General features: G+C 38.8%; 2 protein-coding genes across 2 annotated transcripts in view; both read left to right on the top strand.

Moving 5' to 3' along the window:
* PDSS2 (decaprenyl diphosphate synthase subunit 2) overlaps window positions 1-14,730 on the top strand; it is a 123,023-nt gene that overhangs the window by 93,090 nt on the left and 15,203 nt on the right. Inside the window, exons 4-6 of the mRNA XM_074896116.1 lie at window positions 540-614; window positions 9,244-9,414; window positions 10,880-11,011. Of these exons, the coding sequence (XP_074752217.1) occupies window positions 540-614; window positions 9,244-9,414; window positions 10,880-11,011 (378 nt within the window). The remainder of the gene's footprint in view (window positions 1-539; window positions 615-9,243; window positions 9,415-10,879; window positions 11,012-14,730) is intronic.
* The window catches only part of BEND3 (BEN domain containing 3), a 63,439-nt gene continuing 49,312 nt past the window's right edge, over window positions 604-14,730 (top strand). Inside the window, exon 1 of the mRNA XM_074896115.1 lies at window positions 604-614. The gene's annotated coding sequence lies outside the window, so the exon portion shown is untranslated. The remainder of the gene's footprint in view (window positions 615-14,730) is intronic.

The raw sequence follows: 14,730 nt of genomic DNA, 5'->3' as shown, positions 1-14,730 counted from the left end.
GTGGTACAGCTGAGCCTCAGGCCATGCACTAAATACATCCACAGTGCATTCCCAGGGTACCCGAATACCAAATGATCACATTTGAAAGGTTACCTTTCTATGGATTCTGACTTTTCTGTATTAGCCATGAAGATTAGAATTTTAACAGCTCCCAATGAGAGGTATTGTGAAGTATTTACTTGGCAGGAAAAAAACAAAACAAAACAAAGCCCAGATGAGGTACTGTCTCATATTCATGAACTGGGATTTATTAGTTCTGTGAATGTCCTTGTGAGAATACACTCCATAGTTCACACTTTAGGAAAAAAAAGTCTTGTTTTTCATTTGTATTAACTTAAAACTTTGATAGAAGAGTTACTGTAGTAGAGGTTTTAGCAGAGAGACAGGATCATGATTGTGTAGAATATATCCCAGTAAATCCTACAGACTTTCACAACAAGCTTTCTGCAAGGAAAGTTATGACCATTTATCTCTCTGGAAACCTGGCAGTGGCTTTGTTAGTAAATTTAGTGATAGAGATTTTCTCCTTTTTTTTACAGGTTGTGGAACTCATTTCAAGTGCTATTGGTGACTTAGTTCAAGGTATATATTATGAAAACTCAAAATCACCCGAGGTAAGAATTTCAGTAGTTTTATATACCCAAGAAGTCTGATGAATTTAATGTGTGACTACAATAAATATGATTACTTTCTCATCTGTTTAAAAGGAGGAGGGGGAGGAAAAGAATTAGCTGCAGTCCTAGTGAGTTTCAGCAGCAACATCATTATGACACCTGTGAACTCTGATGGAAGTTTCTAGAAATGCTCAAGGAGGGACTATTTTATTTCTGAGAGTGCTTAATAAAATAATACTGTGTGTCATTACCAGGAGCTCTACACATGTCTTATTACAGGCTTTCCAAACAATTCCAGAGGTTTGTAGTCAAGGTTCTGTTAGAGGCATTTATTACAATGTTGTCAACATCATTAATATTTTCATGTTAAATCTCCCATTTCCAATCTCAAAGTTGTTTACAAAATGCTTAATTCCAAACTGCTATCAAGTCCTTTCTTTTTCTGAGTGTTTACATTTTGATAGTATAAACATGAGGTTTGTCTTGAAGCGGTGGAAGTGTAGCACTGTACTCCTCTCCACCAAAAGTCACTGTGCACGCATTGCAGGAGTCAGCAAGGGCAAAGACAGTGGCTGCCAGCATTTCACACCAAGTAATCTATTTTTTCAAGGGCAGTTATGAAGGTACTGTTTGGCAAGAACTGTAATGAAAATTGGTCCAGTTAGATCTAGGTATTTTTGTCTTTACTAGAGTATTTGAGGAAACTTGTAGGGGCACTTCTTGAAGTAGGCTTGTTTGGGCAGGGTGTTGGAGCAAAAAAGAGTTCTTTCCTTCATTTGCTGTGACTATATCTTAACACATGCAAAAGATTGATAATTTAAAGTTGCCATGATGTCTACAGGTTTTATGATAGCAAGTTTTCACTGTATGTGAACATTGAGCAGTGTGTATATGTGAATATCTGTCTTGAAATCCACTGATGTGAATAGATTTACTTACAGTGACCTTGTCTCACATGCCTAGTTTGCCTCGGAGACCTGAATCTTAACATTCAGTAGGTGAAATGCCTTGACAGTTGCAGAAATACATTAATTCATTTATATTTGTTGTGTATTTAGATTGCAGCTCTGGTTTACTATTGCTGTGTTCTAGTAGGTAGCAAAACTGTTAACTTAGTGGAAGCCCTGATTGCATGGGTTACCACTACAGTGGATACCTGCACTGATGGTTCTGCACTAACCAACCCAGAGTGGGTGAGCAGAGGGTGCCACCAGCTAACAGCAGCTGGGACCTGCAGGGTGCTGCTGTGCCCAGCGGCTCCGCGGGTCAGTATCTGTCTCCTACGCTGCAGCAGCAAGGGGATGTTACTAAAACTAACCTCTTTTAAGCTTATCCCTTTCATTTTGATTGAAACCAGTTATGTAGGAAGCGATCACAGTGATGATCTGAGCTCTTCCCTCAGTGGAAGGAGAGCCTCTAGCAGGTAATGGCATGCTTGGGAGACACCTGGGGCTCGCCAGGTGCCACGGCTGCACGCAGAGGACAACGTGCACAGAGCATCCTCTGGCATCTCTCAGGAGGGGACCCTGGGTGGAAGCGTGGCAGGAAGGTGATATGGGGAACTTGACTGTCCTTCTGCACCTGCTGTGTCTAACCTGTGGATAAACAGGCTTCAGCCTTCGGGGTTGCTCCCAAGTACTGTACTGTGCTCAGGGTTATATGTTAAAATAGATGACATCTTTGAGAATTTTGCAAAGAATGTTTAAAATTTTATTTTCTGTATTCAAGCGAGTTTCTAAATGCAAGTAGATCCCAGATATATATTTTTTAAAAAACCTACTTCTTTGTGTGTAGAACTAAGGCTCTACAAGTTCATCTCAGCAATGAAACTGCATTTATTTTAACCATGGCCCCTGTATAAATGAGAAATGTTGTGGACTCCTTTGGGCTCCTGCCACTGTAGAAGGTCTTAATCTTCTTAGTCTTTCTTCTTCTGTTTATTTTTTGTTGCATTACTAAAGCACTCCACATGTGTAGATTGCAAGGGAAGTGTGAGATAAGCTAAGCACAGCTGCATGATGTTTACCCTGCCCTGGCTCAATTACAAATAGCAGACTTATTTTGTTTCAGTGACTTTTTCTGTCTAAGGGGAGCTGAAAGTACAAGATACGATTTGTAAGGGAAGACTAGTTAACTCAAAACTCAATTATTATGGTGGCATAATAGATATTGAAGTTTACATGACAGTGTTTGAAGTTTAGTCTTTATAACAGGTAGTATATAATTTCAGATGAGACCTAGAACAAACAAGTGTGGGATCTGCTTTTTTTTTTTTTTAATCTCGTCCTCTGAGAAATTTGGTTCTAGGTTGTGTATGAGACATATTGCTGCTGCTTTCCTCACACTATTCTGCTGAAGCAGTGTCCCATCTGTGTCTTGAACATCACTTTAGCAAAGATTGCCAAATGGACTAGGTCAGTTGTCGATCTGTTTTATTTGTATTCTTTGTGTGTCTTCCCTCCATCCCTAATTGCAATTTGACTGAAACAAAAATGTGAACTATATTTCCTAGAGGTAAGATAAATGCTTTAATCTACTCTGCAACTAAATCTCAAATGTCAAACTTTATTTCTTTTTTAAGAGTAGGGCATAGGGGTGTTAGTAATGGCATTTTCATTGCTGGGAATGTCTTAAATTTGGATAAGCAGAAGGATATCTTATCAACTTTTTTTTTTACCTTTTTGAGCCAGGAAAACTGTATTTCATATGTTAAATGGCTTTAATGCAGTTGTTATAAAGCTCCTCAGTACCATAAAATATAATAATTTATCATCAAGTTGTTCTGAGTTTTGCTAGATGGCTACCTAGATGATATACAAAAATAACTGCAAAATTAACCTTTCTCCTCTGAGACCCTAAGTTCATGTTTATCGCCTCTAAAAAGTTTGTTTGCTTCATTTGGATCACCCAGGAGGAGAATTGAAAGAATCATTTGACCTAACAAGGCTGACCTTATTTACTCCTGAAGACTTATAATAGATAAAATTATTTGACAGCTCTTATTACCATGTCTTTTCTCTGTAAAACCACATGCAATCCTACAGCCACCCCATTTTAGTACATTCTTTTCGGTCATTCTTCATCTTGTCTGCTAGTGAGTCATTAGATCTATGTGACACAGGGAAAACAAAGATAATATTTAACTTTTCATCTTTATTTGAAGACAATCCAGACTACAAACTTCAGTTGCAAAGGCAGCCTGAAGGTTAGGGCTGCCACTGATGTTCAAAGCACCAAATAGCTGCTGTGGTTTAAGATATTGCATTAGCAATATTAAGCTAATATTTTGGACTGTAAACTGGAGCAGAAAGGGGTGACATGATAAACCTTTGTAGCTTTGTGTGCTAAATCCCTTCTCAGCCCAAAGTTCTGTGAGTGAAGGACATCATTCCCAATTCTAGTCTGTCTTTCCTAAATCTAGGTCTAATCTGGGAGTAAAAAATTGTGCTTTAGTGAGTGCAAAGATGAAAATTGTCTAATCTGACCTTCAGTCATAATCGTGGTACCTATTCTTAACAGAAAAAACATTGCACTGAGTCTCCATTTCCTACTTTGAGGAGAGTGAAGGCTTCGAAAATGTTTGCTAACTCACAGAATACTGTCACACTTCTAGAAACCTTCTGTCTTAATATCCCAGATCATTTAACAAATATAATGAAGAATACTTTTAACATTCCTGTCAGTTCACTGAATAGGGACTAGGGATGCAGGGGAACTCAAGGTCAAACAGCAGAATCAAGAGCAGTACTTGAGTATGTTGGCTCTTGTGCTTTACTTGCCAGATCATTGTTGCAATCTTAAAGTATTAGGGATTTTCATGGGAAATTACTTTGTTGGTTTGAGTGGGGTTTTTTTCCTCACCTCCAGAATATATAACTGATGCTAAACGTGCATTACCAGAAATCGCTTTTAGTGTCAGATTTGGACCATTGTGTAAGACAAGACCATTTCCAATATGTTCCACTGACGGCTAGAGGAGCTGTTACTTTTTTTTTTAATAATTATAAATGCAGTTGTATAAAAATTGTGCATAACTAATATCTAAAACAAGTTTTTAAAAGAAATACATTAGTGGCAAGCACTCATTGTACCAAATAGTGAATTAACAGGTATTTGGTTTAGACTGCTGTAGGGAGGTTTTTTAAGGAAAATAAGTTTCTTTTTCAGTGAAGCACAGACTACATGCAGTGGGTTGTACCAGTTCTTTGATGTTTGGTTACCAGTCCTGCTTTGAGGAGTAATGTTTTGGGGTACTGCACATGTCCATCAACTGGACTGCTGTAAGTCTATGTTATAAGTAAAGGATTTGCTTATAAATTTTACCTTGGGAGGTAAATCAAATGCATTTTGAATCATGTAAACTGTCTTTTAGCAGGGCACCAGTCAGAGCTTTCACTTTTGTTTTAAACAAATGTTTCTGTTGCAAGACAAAAGGGAATGATAAAATATGGAATTTGTGTAAAGAACATCTGTGAGAAGAATGGGTAAATGTGTCAGAGGGGGAAGAAAAGCATAGCTAGAAAGAAAACCAATCCTATTTGTTTACTGCTTTTGTTCTTTTAAATACTAAGCTTTTCCAGAGAGATTTAAAACTAACAGATGTGGAGAGATATTTAAATTTATTATAAATTTTCCAACTTTTTTTTTTAAAAAAAGGTGTTGCTTTTCTATACAGTGTCACAATAAAAGTGTTAGGTAATTAATGGCATGCTTTATTGACCTATTTGCAGACATCCTTGTTCCTCCAAAAGCAGTGAAGACATGTATTAATAGACAAATAAAACATGCCCTGTCATGTTCAGCAAGCAGGAATACATCTGTTGAAAGCTTATGTGAACCACCTGCAAGATATTTTGCAGGGTCTTGCTACTGGTAGAGAGATTCATGGTTGCATTGGATTTTATGTATGTAAAATAGAAGTTCGTGAACTACCTAGCTTAAAACTTTAAAATGCTATTTTAAAATATTTCTTTGTGTTTCTGTGAATTATTTGCCCATTGAGAACCAAATTAAAGTTTGATATAAGTTGTTTAGACATTTTGATCATTTTGTGCTACAGCAAGGTAGCTAAGCAAGAGCTGCCATGGTATGGAAATAAAGGCTCCCTTACAAACTATAGCTGAAGTTTTACATTGGAAAGTCTCTGACTTCTACTCCTTCCTGGTTTTGCAAATGGTTTTGTGCACGTTTAAAACAGTTTTCATTCATTCTCTGACTTCTACTCCTTCCTGGTTTTGCAAATGGTTTTGTGCACGTTTAAAACAGTTTTCATTCATATTTTCCTTAATATATTTTCAACTGAACTGTGTATAAGCATATTCTTTGATGTGACAAATCAAACTGAGTTATTGTAAGTGCCACTTTTGTAATGGGGATCCTTGTTATTGTCACAAAGAGCTGCCCTTCTTGATAGTTATGATTGCATATTTTGTCCTGCAATTTCATTTTCTGAAAGTTTTTGTTTCCTATTGCCTGAGATGATTGTTTCAAACCCAACTTAAATTATGGAAGTAGCTTAACAAAAAATCTCAACTAGCCAATTTCTTTCTAGCAGAAGAGTAACCAACCTTGCCATTTGTAAAATGGGAGTACCTTCAGCTGTTCTTAATTACCCATAGGAAATTATGATCGACAGAGCTCGATTCTGATATTTTCCCTGTACTCCCATGCCAGCAATATCCAGACTGAATCTGGAGCTGGTTGCTTTCTTCTAGGGATTGTGAGAGGTTCGGCTCTCTTCATCCAGCTTCTGCTACCCAGACATCATTAGTGTTGGTTGTACTCTGGACCCATTTCTTGGTGACTGAACTTGTGAATGCAGTGACTCCATAGGCATTAGTTAATTGAATGTCTGAGCACTGTCAAGTACAGCTAGAATTAATTTGAGTTTAAAAAGGCTTTTATATGAAAGGCTGCTATGAGTCTTCTGGGACAGCTAATGTCCACTTTTATATTTATCCTTTGAAATATCCACTGCTAACAAAACAAAGCGTGCAAAAAAGTGAAAATTTCTTTAAAAATAATAAGTGCTGTCATGATGTCAGATTTCACAGACTTTGCAATCTAGAACTAGTTTAATTTTTCCCTTGAGGTTTTAAAATCGTGTTTAGATATTGTCATACATACCCTTGTAAGAATGCAGTGTGGTTGGTGGACAGTTTATATATAACATGAGAGTTAAGCTTGGATTGTTGGGGAACTTTACTGAAGAAAGGTTGTATCTGCCTTAAGCAGCAGAAACTTTAGGGGTATGTGGTCATAAGACATTCTGTGATTAAAATCAGCTATGTTTTGGCTTGCAAGCTCATATACTAAAGCATATCCAAATGGGCATAATGTGTTTTTTCAACTGGCTTCTTTCTGTAGCCCAGAGACTCACAATACGTATGTTTTTAAGATTTCAATGCTGTTTCTTCAAACGGGTCTCAATTAATTTTTATTTTTTTTAAGTTAGATGTCTATTTTGGATGCTTGAAGCTCCTACGTGGTGTTCACTTACTGGACAGTAACTTGTGCCATCATTTTCAATCCTGTGATGAAATTCAAACTTGTTTAAGAAGAACATGTTTTCTTAACAAATCATAGAATTAATTTCCTTGTATACGATGAGATGCAATTACCGTTTAAGCTTCTTCAGTTCCTGCAGTTGATATTCAATAATGTCCATGTTTCTGTTAGTGCTCAAAGGTTGCAGCAAGCAAATGTTTTCAACTTATGAGTCTTCTGTAAGGTTTTCTAACTTAATGAATTCTTTCAGGATACCTTTCTAGAATATTTTTGTCTTGGTTGGATTTAAAACAAATAATTATAAAAATCACAGCCAATTTTCAATATCATCCAGCAAATTTTAGTAAATACTGTTTTTTCACTGAGCAGATTGGTTGTTAAAGAAAAGATTGTGTTGCGTCTTCCAAGAGCTCCTGATTTTAAATTCAAAATAAATTGATCTATATCTGAGTGGGAAAAAAAAAGACTCGATATATAGGAAACTACTTGAATTAAATGCTCATTTTGACATTTTGCCAGTCGTGGGAATTTGCACATGCTCTGGGCTGAGTTAAGATATTAAACAAAAATACTACAGTAAAATGAAACACGAGCAAAGTTTAGGCTTGGCTTTGTAAGTTATCATATGCATAATAGCAAACATGTGGTTTCTCTGTTCTTCACTTTCCTTGTATAAGTTAATAGTATGTCTGAAAGCAAAGGCATTTTGATACAGCTCTGTGTTACTTGGCATTGCAGAATTCTCCTACTTTTTCCATTAGTCTCAAATTATCCTCTCCCTTGTAACGCAGCACTTCTGGGTGATATCCATAAGGGAGGAAAATTAGAGCTGAACGGATGGATTCTATTTCATTTGTTACCGATTTCATGACAGATAATACCTTGCTAGAAAACTATAGGGTCACACAGAATTACTTCTTGTTCATTTCTAAGTAATTTAATTGACATCACTTTGAGGGAAAAGGCTTGTTATATAAGAAATTTTTTATATTGCTTTTTCAAAGAATACCTTTTGGCTTAGTGTACGCTACAGATTTGGTTGAACCAAGAAATTACAAACTTTTAAAATACTTATATGCTTGAAATTTTTTGTGTAGCTTCTCATTACTGATTTTAGTTTTTTCTAAGCAAAACAACTGTTGTCTTTTCTAGTTTGGAGGGTTTTTTTCCCTCTTTAGAGAGTACCTAAAGGTGTGACAGTAATGTGTATGTGCGAAAGATTATAAATCATAAGCTTCGAAGACCTATTAGTAGAATAGTGGCATATTAACACCTTGTGAGCCAAAGTACCCACAGTTGAATTTGAGTTTGGGGGGAAAGGATTAGATGTGTGTTAATTAAAACACTTTGTGGAAAGTAATCCAAATTAATATTTTGGATACAAAGGATTCTGAGAAGTGTTGAGCATCTCTGACTTTACAGTCAAGGTGATAAAGTTCACTAGAGGCATCACTGAGATCTCTATCAGTCCCCTGGGAAAGTTAATACCTGACATTTCTAAATCACAGCTTTATTTTTTTAATACTTTCATTTCTCATCCTTCATATGGAAGTCGAAGAGGTACAAGCCCTCCATCACAGCTCTTGATTTTTCCAATGTAAATTCTATAAGGATTTTTAATAGCTTTTGTAATTATTTTTTTTTCTTGACTACAAAGGAGAAATTATAGGGACTTCTCAAGTTTGTTTGGGATTGTTGATTCTTGGTAACCGGCAAGGGGCTGAAGTGCAGGTTTTTTGGGGTGTTTTGTTTTGGTTTATTTTTTCTTTTTCTTCTCCTTCCCCCTTCCCAGTCCCTCCTGAGGAATATAGTCAGCTGTTAATGTTCAGTGTAAGGATACAGTCATTAAGAAAAATGTCTATGGGCAATCTGTTGACAGCTCCACATATTTTGCATTGTTCTTTTTGAGCAGAAAATGAAATTGTTGTTTGTGGAAGCTGCCAGTATATTTATTCTGATACTTTTCCCTGCTCATCCCCAAAAGAATGCCCTTTATTTGGCACCGTGGCACCCAGAGTTTTGTTACTCACCACGTGTCATGTTATCCTGTGCCACACTTCTACAAGCTGACACAGCTGCAGTTCTGGTGTTTTCATGTTAGCCTTTGTTTCATTTTCAGGAGAGCTGTCTTACAGATGATATCAGCATATCTACGTGGAAGGAACAGGTTTTCCTGTCACATAGTGCCTTGCTGGCAAAGAGCTGCCAGGCTGCAATGGAGCTAGCAAAGCACAGCGCTGAGATTCAGGACATGGCATTTCAGTATGGAAAGCACATGTCTATGAGTCATAAGGTACACCTTTTCCTTTCCTTCTGGGATCTTAAATACAGAAAGACTTGTAAGATGTGTTGCTCTTGAGCTCTGCTGTATACTGCCACTATGCTGTAGACTTTTGCTAGCAGGTCAGTGATGTTCAGAGATTTGACTACTGCCTGGTGTGAAGATGTTCGCAGAAGCTACTGGTATGAACAGTGCTTACGAACTGGCAAAATCACACTGTGATAAACATTGTAGCTTATTTCATTCAAGGTTTTGTTAAGGTCCCTCTAGTGCATCTTTCTGTAGCAACTTAAAACTTTACCTTCTCTGCTCCTATGTTCTTCCTAAGGCCTCTGTTCCAGTAGCAGGAGTTGCAGGAGAAAACATCTGTTGGGTCTCAGCTGCTGCCATGCAGAGGTTTGTACCAAGAGACAAAACTGCCTGCAGCAGCACACAAGCTGATGCATGAGCTGCAGTGGCTGAAGGACCTGCATACATTCCCTTCTGAATAATCTGCTATGGAGGTAACTTCCAGAGCGGGTAGCTGGAGGATAAGGAGGGAGGTCACCAGATACAGACAGAAGCAGTCTACACCTCTGCAGCAGTAGGATTTCCCAGAGAAGGCCTCTGACCTCCATTATAAGTCTATTTCAGTCCACAGCTAGAGTTAGTGCAAAGGAAAACACACACAGTGTGGAACCTGGATCCTTGGAACTCTTGTTTTGCCCTAAAGATCTGCTCCTACTGTACTGCACTACTTGCAAGTATAGATGTAGCTTGAGACAGGCAGACAGACCTCCCATCCACTTCAGCTGAGTTGGTTTAGATAGTTTCTGGTTCCTCCAGGAGGAGGAAGTGGTTTTATAAAGCACAGCTTTACTGCCGTAGAAGTGCCACTATATGTTATTTCTAAGTACAGCTCTACCAGTAAATTGCTTCTAGTGCAGACTATAGCCTTAATATTTTGTGTATGCTTTAATATTAATACATTCACCATTGACAAATAGTTGTGTGTAAAGGATTGCATAATTTTCACTGAAAGCTCCTAGCTATGTAACATTTTCTTTGTCAGAAGAGGGTCATACTGCATCAGCTTCCTCAGGTACTGAAAAGTTAATGTATTACCGTTCACAGATTGAAAACCGATGTTCTTCCCATCAAAGACTGGATCATTCTTCCCTTTATATTTTTTCTGCTTCCTGCCACTTGACAGTTGCCTACTGGGGTGTGTCTCATCACTTGCCCAGCTCTGCAAGCTGTCCTTTACCCATTTCTTTGCAGATTCTCTCCATGCTTCTTTTTACCACAACTTTTCACCACTGCAATGCTTTCAACATCTTCCTATCCCTCCCCCATACTTGAAAAAGTGCAACCAAAGTACAAGTGTCAAAGCAGAAAGTGGTGAGTAGGTATAGAATCAGGATATGGACCTGGATTCAGTGAGTGGATATGTATAAACTCTTCCTGGGAATTGAAGAAAGGTGTTCTTCTCTTTCAGCTACATTCAGACCTTCAGCCATTTGTTAAAGAAAGTTCTAGTGACACCATGGCCTTCAGTTTGAATTCCGCTCCTGCGGTCCTCCATCAGGAATTCCTTGGAAGAGAGGCATGGATTAAACAGATCAGAGAGGTAAATTATTGTTTAGAATTTCCTAGTTTTGCCATTTTTATCTCTCTTCCTATCTATGCTTTCAGTCATCAGAGAAACTTAGAAACTAACAATGGACAGGACAACATAGAGGTTGCCTCTGCTCTCCGATACTTAACACTTCTCTCTTCCAGGCTTTCAGGAGGGGGAAATCTAGGGACCTGACAGTTGATCTCTGTCGAACTTCTGTGTGTCAGTGTAATAAGTGGTTTCATTTGCGTGGAGCATATGTCTGTTCCTCTGCACTACTTGTGCAGTCCCGTCTTAGCTTAAAGCTACTTTCACTGGCAGCTTAAAGCAGAGAGCTTTGCATTACAGTGGTTGAAAAGTAGGCACACATTTCCTTCTGCCAACTTGGCTCTGGGAGCAGTAATTTTGGATGAGGGCGGAGGGAAGATCTGGGGAACTTGGCTTCCTGACCACTACAAAATATTTGTGAGATCTAGCTGGCTGATATCCTTATTCTTCGTTCTCTTAATTCAGCTGTTCTTTTCATCTAACATGATGAAAACATTGCCTTCCTTAGATGAGGAAGGCAATAAGATAGCTATGTGGTGTAGACCTTTTTTATGTACCATGTAGCACAGCAGGATTCAGGCCCGATAAATATCTTCCTGGGTATTGCTGAAGCGCAAACAGATAACTGTAGAAGACAACAGGAAGGGAAAAGGGGAAAACCACCAAAATGGCCAAAATTAAGCATTCTCTTGAGTTCCTGCATCAGTCAGACATGTTTTGTCTGTCTAAACAGCGGTGATGACTAGCATTTGGAAATTCCTGCAGTCGTTAGAGTTTTCGGTAGAATGGCTTCTGCCTTCAATAAGAAGCTAGCTCTGTGCAAGCATGCTCATTCAGTTGTCATGTGCTGGCCGAGGGCTCCTTTCCCTGCTGGTTTGAAAGCAGGACTGTCAGGTAGAGTGTGTGGAGCATGAGCCACTGCCTAGTTCTGCATTCATGATGGCCAGGTTGTAGCCTGCCTTCACATACTGCAAGCAAGGGGAGTAGTCTCTGCAGCAGTGAAATTTTGGGAAGTCTGCAGAATCTACAGCCTTACAGCGGTATGAAGTTGGGGGATTTTAAAGTGAAGCAAACCTTTTGTCATTTTGAAATTAGGGACTGGTAGTTTATGATGTGTGACAAGGAATTTTGGAATTCTACGATCTCAACACAAGGCTCATATGCGAGTTGAATGTAAATGGATTTGGATGTTTGCAGTTGGAGAATAATGGTATTACCACAGCACAGTGTATAAAAGCTTTGAAACAATTTCCCATCTGCAGAATCTAGAGGAGGTTGCAGGACTCCAGGAGTGCCGTCTGTCTGCTTACTAATTCTCATACCGAAAATGGGCATCTTAGAAACAATGAAGCAGTTCTCTGGGGGAGGGGGCAGGCAAGTGACATGCACTATGCAAAAGTGTCTACTAACTACTACTTTAGCTCAGCACAGAGTGGAAGACCTCATCCAGGAGCCTTTCTTGGCTTGTTGATTTAGAAAGGAAAATTACCTTTTACAAACTACAAGTTCTTCGAGATATCATCCATAGTCACATTCACTATGTGACATTCAGGGCAGGTCAAGCACTCAAACCAGAGACTTTCTCATGTTGGCAGTACTCATAAGAGTCTCATAAGACACCCTCTTGTACAATGGCATTTCTATGGTTTAAATATACAAAGTACACACAGCGCACTCAGTCCCTGTCAGGTAGAATTTTTCTTAGTAGCTGAGTTTATGACGAAGCATATGGAAATCGTGACCTTTAATTACTGCTAAGTATCTGTCTTTCTCTGTTGATTATTTGCCCATATAAGCATTCACATGATGTATTAAATGCAGCACCTTCCCTTGGCAGCTTCCTCCTTCTCAGGAAGGTGTTGGGGTTCAAGAAAGTGGAGGTAAAGTGCCCCATTGCACCTAGTAACCTCCACAGTGGTATGCTTCTCAGAAGGCTTGTGGCCGGGACTCAGTGCCTGTCATGCATTTCACTTAGGTGAAAGCAGCCTTCAGGGAGGTCATGAAGGATGCCTGAACTGCTTGTGGAGTGCCCAAAACTTGTGTGATTGTCTCACCACAGTTCTTTGCAGAGTATCCTTTGCCAGAAGCCTGGATACGATTGCTGTTCCTAAGGTAGCCTTTGAGTGGAGATAGCCCTGTGCACCTTTCTGCTGCTGAGCTGAAGACCTTTTAAAAGTCCCCTTGTCTCTTCATTTGGAAAGAGCAAACCACATGACATACCCAGATGCAGAAGGTTGCATCAACACTAAATTGTATGTGTTTTGTGAAGATTAGATTCTGATTTGGATGAGATTTAGAGACTGCCTTAAAAAGGACTTGGAATGTGTATAGGGGGAATACTTGTCGTAGGAGGAAAATAACGTGTAGGTATATGTGTGTGTGTATGTATACATAGAGATAGATATATGTACACTCAAACATGAATGAATGATCCACAAAGACCCGAGTCTCTCCCATCCTCACCGACCTCACCAGCAACACCCTCTACCTTTGTGCATTTAAAACTGAAATGCCCAATGAACTGTTTGGTCAAGTGTCTATTTTTAAGAGTATGGGTTGGAGCAGAGTCTGGAAATATTTAAAAAAGAAACCAACAAACCCAAACCATCTAACCGTAAATGGTTCCTAGGAAACACTGCATTAGACAAAGAAATGCTTGAATGCTTTTCTTCTGATGAAGTGCTGTAATAGTTGCTGAATGCAGTCTCACTGAATTTTTGGAAAGCCCTGATTTCTTAAAATTTAGCAGATAATCCAGGATTATAGGATGGTGCATTTCCTAGAGGTCAAAAGAAGAAGAGTTGGTCACTTTTAGGCACTTACAGATACCTCTTGCTAGACAAGAACAAAATTTTTCTGACTCAACAAGCGTCCAACACCTAAGCAGTGAGGTACAAAAGATTGAAGTTTGAGTGAAGAAATTAAGTAGAATCCCTCAAGAACAGGTCTAGAATCCATATTAGCTCATAGCATTTGTAATTTTAAAAAGAAGTAAGTCAGAAACTAGAACCATTTCATCTAGGCCAAGGTAATCCATGTGCTTTTCACCATATCTTTCTGAGCCTTCTCAGAAGGATTGGAGGCATTTCTCAAGTATAGGTTTTAAGACATGTAAAAGGGGCCATCTCATCTGAAAAAGAGAAGTCAATTTCAGAAAACATCCTGATAACCTGCTCCAGAAGCACTGTCTTAAACCATCCACTTGTGGTCTCCTTATCTGATGCATTTGAGTAATTTTGTAGGGGATTCAGGGATCCTTCTTCCTGGCAAGGTGAGCTGATTTCACACCACCTCATTTATTAATGAAGGATGTCATGGTATTATTGTCCCTCACTACTGGCACATAGTGATCTGTGGTGTTCAGGAGGAGGGCTGACCTGAGTTGACCGTTTGTGTATCTAATTTGCTGGTAAGCAGATGCTTTTCTTTGAGGGTCCAGAGCCCCAACATTCAGAAGCTGAGCTCCCCACCAAGCAGTGAGACCTAGAAAGTTATCCAAGTTTGGCAAGAGTGCATACGTTATGCAAATCAGACTTAATACCTTTGAGGAAGCTAAACCAGATGCAGAAATATGATGTAAAAGGAAAAAAATAAGTGTGTGTCTGAGACTGGGGTCAGTGAAAGTCAGACCCAAACTGCTGTGAGGATAAAAAGAAAGAAAAAAAGCAAAGGTGTAGTTGTAG

Source organism: Athene noctua, chromosome 1 (assembly GCF_965140245.1).
Source record: "Athene noctua chromosome 1, bAthNoc1.hap1.1, whole genome shotgun sequence".
Lineage (NCBI taxonomy): Eukaryota > Metazoa > Chordata > Aves > Strigiformes > Strigidae > Athene > Athene noctua.
The sequence above is the reverse complement of the archived record's forward strand: the minus strand, read 5'-3'. Positions and strand labels throughout refer to the sequence as shown.